Source organism: Entamoeba invadens (genome assembly GCF_000330505.1).
Source record: "Entamoeba invadens IP1 unplaced genomic scaffold scaff_1105074725903, whole genome shotgun sequence".
Classification (NCBI taxonomy): domain Eukaryota; phylum Evosea; order Mastigamoebida; family Endamoebidae; genus Entamoeba; species Entamoeba invadens.
Window position 1 is genome coordinate 5135 of NW_004443518.1, and position 4980 is coordinate 10114.

The following is a 4980-nucleotide window of genomic DNA, read 5'->3' on the forward strand; positions in this document are numbered from 1 at the left end:
TTAAAGACGGAGCGGTTTTTTAGCCCCCCTGTATTATTATTTTGTCATTTTTTACGTTTTTGTCAAAAATTTTATATTTTTTTCATTTTTTTTTCGCAATTTATTTGGTTTTTAGTTCAAAATTTGAACTCGTTATTCCATTTTCATTTTACTATAATTGAACTACACTGTATAATATAATTTTTTTCAAAAAAACAAAAACACTGCTCTTTTTAACAGTATTGGTTTGTTGGGGATTAGGTACGTCGGCGAGTTAAAATACAGTATATATTCGATAATAGTCCAGTCTATGTTCCAGTCTTATTCGATATAAGGTCAAATAAAAAAAACTTGAATAATTAACAAAAAATACCACATTTTGTTTTTTTGTCTCAACATAAATCCAAATTATATTTTCACCCCAAAAATATTTTTGCCGTTTTTTATAAAAAAAAACTTTTGTAATTTATTATATAAAAACATATGCTTTATTTTATTAGTGTTTATTAAAACATAAAACGTCCGTTATAAAATCAAAATATTGATAGACAACATAAACAGCATTAAAACGAACATATTAAGAGCAATATTGACAACTCTTGGTTTTCAAAACAAACATGCGTTGTTATATCATTATTCAACACGCTCCAACTACACATTAATTAACATTATTTCGGTTTTAGATGAAAAACTCATTTGCTTTTAAATAATTGTAAAAATTATTTTAATTTTTTTCAACTTAATGACAATTTGGTTTATGTATTACCATTTTATGGTTTTGGACAAAAAATTATTAAAAATTAGCAAAAAAAGAATTTGTTGTTTTTTGATTTTTTTTCAATATTTGATAAGAGACCTCCCTTTTATTTTTTGGTCTCTTATCGAATAAATCCTTATATCGAATTGCCCTCTTATCGAATATTGACTGTATAATTTCAAATACTCCAAATTTAGTATCAAAACCCTCATTTTTATACCATTCTTTCATTTTTATGGGCTTACTTGACCGACTATACAATTAAATTTTAAAAATTTCATTTTTTGTTTTATCGAACATTTTCTGTATGATATCAACAACCTCTTCACATGTTATTCTTTCTTTCCGTTTTTGTGCCCACATTTCTTCAAGTAAACTTTTTTCATCATCACTAAGACACTTGTCATCTGGTCGCTTCCCATTGGAGACCAACTCGGGTATTTCAAAGAAATATTTCACGTCTCCAAAAGCGTCTTTCCATGCAAATGCCTCAAAGAAAGTAATACCAAGTGAATACACATCCGCAGCAATTGAGTATTTCTGTCCATTCAACAACTCGGGTGCCATGTACTTAGGTGTGCCAACGCCCTTTGTGAATGTCAAATTTGACATCAACAAATTCACGTTTCTTGCACTTCCAAAGTCTGAAAGTTTAGCGTTTACTTCGGTAATACTTTGCAACTCAACAACAAGAATATTTCCGGGCTTGATGTCTCTGTGAAAAATACCATTGAAGTGTAAATAGTTGACACCCTTTGTGGCATCTAATAAGATTTTATAACGAATTGTTAATGGCAATATAATGTCATCACACTGAAGCACATCAGTGTGACTACGTTTCATTTTATATCTTTTGATGATCTGATCCAGACTCCTATAAATGATAAACTCCATGACAATCATGTGTTTTCCATTTTGTGCTACAGCTCCAATGAATTCAACTATATACGGATTTCGTATTTTTTGTAACATGTCGACTTCTGTTATGAACTCATCGTCTTTGACATTTTTGAATTGTCTGATCTTCTTCACTGCGACTGTACGCCCTTTGTATGTTGCTTTGAATATGATACCAACACCACCCGACATATTTCAGTCATATTAGTAATGCTACTGTCGTCAATCCACGTTGAAAGTGCTGTTGAAAATATGAGTGGTATTCTTTTGGTTAACTCGACACCACGTTCCAGAAATACGCAACTCAGTGTCAACGAACTTTTAAAATCGCCAGAGTACGTCGGTGAAATTTCAATTGTGAAAAGACAAGCGTCTCTTGGTCGTAATGTGACGACTTTTGGCGAGATGGTTATTTTGTAACTTTTGCGGTGAATATAGACCAACTGCAGCTTTACACAACATTTCGATTTGTTGGCAAATACAACTGTTTTAATACACATTCTGTTGACTGGTAAGTCAACACCAAAATCAAGTGTTGATGAATTTGTGTATATCTTGTCTATAAGTTGTTTTATTGGTTCTCTGACACAACGAATAGAAAATATACCATTTTTCTTTCTCTCTACATTAAGGTGATGTGTCTGTATGATGTACAATCCAACAAGACTCATAATGATTGTAAATAATATCAGTAAGATTATACATCCAAATATCACAATAAGTAGGATCTTAGTTATATTTATTTTATCACAAGATACCATTTCGTCACTTTTAACATACCAAAAGTTGCATCGTTCACACAACGAATTTATAACATTAACACAACGATTTATATACAATCGCTCAATACATATACCAGAAGATAAGACCACGTTGTTACTACACTTGTTGCACAAGTCTGCTGTTGAACACGATGAGCAGTTTTGTTTGCATTGAATACAACGTAGTCCACTTTTGTAATACCCATCAGAACATTTTAAACACCCCAAAGTTTCTGAGAATTCACCACAATTTGTGATGTTGTATATACTCTCACAAACTCCATTTTCATTTACAAAATACTTTTTATCCCACTTATCACATTTTATATCGTTTTTACAAATAGCACATGGAAAAGTACACTTAAAACATGATGAATTGCTGATATAATATCCATCCACACATTGTGCGCATTGCCCATTCGCATCATATAAAATACAAATGCCTTCAAGTGCAAAAATAGTGAGACACTTCCCGTTTGAAAGGACGGTGCCTGTGATACAACTTTGACACTTCTCCGAGTTTTCTGTACATTCTGTGCACTTTGTGTTGCATTTGCTGCATTTGTTATTTTTGTCAGCGTAATACCCCTTTGCACATCGAAGACACCCAATAGGTGTAAACATTTCACAATTATCACCTTGTGTGATGGTGCCTTGGTAACACTTTCCATGCAATAAAACATAATTAGACTCACATTAATAGCACACGTTTTCTATGAAATACAAACAATGTGTTATGGATGCTTGGCACTTGCCATTTTCAGACAATGTGTAACCACGCGGGCACCATGTTGTTGTTTTTAAAGTGCTTAAATTTTTGATTGGAATCACACAATTTTGTGAAGTGTCGAGTGAATACCCAGAAATGCATTTGGTGCACTTCTTCTTGTCACACAACTCACAATTCAAAAAAGTCCTTTTACATAACTGACATGAGTTTTGGTGATTGTAGTACCCATCATTGCAACTAATTACAGAATGTGAGTATACTATCTTCTCTCCATATCCTTTAGATTGACATTTCTCATTGATTAAAATTAAATTTGATGCACATATAAGATACATTCCTCACAAACAAAACAAGCACCTTTCGTCACATTTTTTAAATTCGTGTTGTTGGTAATCAAACGTACCACCTAACGCAGCACAAATATCACCAAATAATTTTTTACAAAACTGAGTTCTTATACAATTTCCTGCTTTGTTCATGAAATAGCCATCACTGCATTGTATTGCATATGTTTTGTTGACACAATCTCTGGTGTTATTTTCACATGTTACATATTTGTTGTTATCGAAAAACATATGTGATATGTACTTCCCTCCACTTTTAATAATACCCTTTAATTTTATATTGTAGTAATACACCGAATCGTATTCATAAATACCTGTATATGTCATATATTTGTTACTCAAAAGTAGAATTCCTTGAACGCTTCTCTATGTTTCGATAGTAGTATACAAATCATTGGTAATAAAATACACAACAAGTGGGATATTCGACACTTCTATAATTGAGTACGTGTCGTTATTTAAACTGATTTTATTCACAACTTCATTAACAAATGTAGTTGTAGAGTCCGCACAATTCACAGTGAATTGAGTTTTTTCTGGTGATACGAGTACCGTTTTTTTCAATATAATTTAAACAATATGGTATTTGTGCTTTAAATAAATTTTTCTTTTCAATAACTCCAAAATTTCCTTTGAAATAACAATTGTAACAAATATCAACAACAATGTCCACTAAAAAGTTTTGTTTGAAATCGATAAAAAGAGTATTTATAGTCGGTCCAATGTATATTGTTTTGACTTCGGAAATGACAAGCATTATATGTGTTTTATTGGCTGTGTACGGACAGTGTGGATGTGTAAATGATGTTAGAAGTCTGCCAAATTTAAAGTTATTATTAAAGTTACTATCATTAATATAACAACACCTCTGTTGGAAAATTGACACCTTTTAGGATTTCTTGTTTTTTTGAAAATTGAGGAATGTTTTTGGAAATGTTGTGAAGTAAAATGTTGATGGTTTTATTTTGTGTGCCACTAGAAAAGTCGCTTTTATTAATAAATTTGTTATTTTGACTACTATTATAATATCTATCAGGACAATACCTAAGTAATCTTCCATTTGCCATCAATTGTAAATATACGATATACTCTGGTTGCGACATTTTTTTATTGTTAGATATGAAGTCAAAACAGTTGTCTGAAAATATCATAGTTTCGACTCGTAAAAAGTATGCACCATTTAATATAGTAAATATTGGGTTTTTGTATATGTCTGCGTTATAAACAAATAAAGACACATATTCAAAATACAGAAACGACAAACATCGACGTGAATAGACTTCATCTTTTATTGTGAATGTAGCACATATTTTTTTATTAATATGTTTGCTGTATATATAAAATATTGCGCCACTCTCTATCTCAATTTTAATAAGATGGTTTATATCTCTATTATATAATAATAGCGCATTTGTAATTTCAAAATGTGACCCACTTGGAAATAAGCCATGCGATGAATTCCAAAACTCTATACACGAATTGATTGATAAAAAGACACTTGAACTAAATTCA

At 31.2% G+C, this 4980-nt stretch overlaps 1 protein-coding gene across 1 annotated transcript; it reads right to left on the reverse strand.

The window, feature by feature from the left end:
- Positions 1 to 997: 997 nt before the first annotated feature.
- Positions 998 to 1825, reverse strand: EIN_518620 (interleukin-1 receptor-associated kinase, putative; the record flags this gene model as incomplete). Its single annotated transcript, XM_004258428.1, has 1 exon — positions 998 to 1825. The coding sequence occupies one exon, from the start codon at positions 1823 to 1825 to the stop codon at positions 998 to 1000; it is 828 nt and encodes a 275-aa protein (XP_004258476.1).
- Positions 1826 to 4980: the final 3155 nt, after the last annotated feature.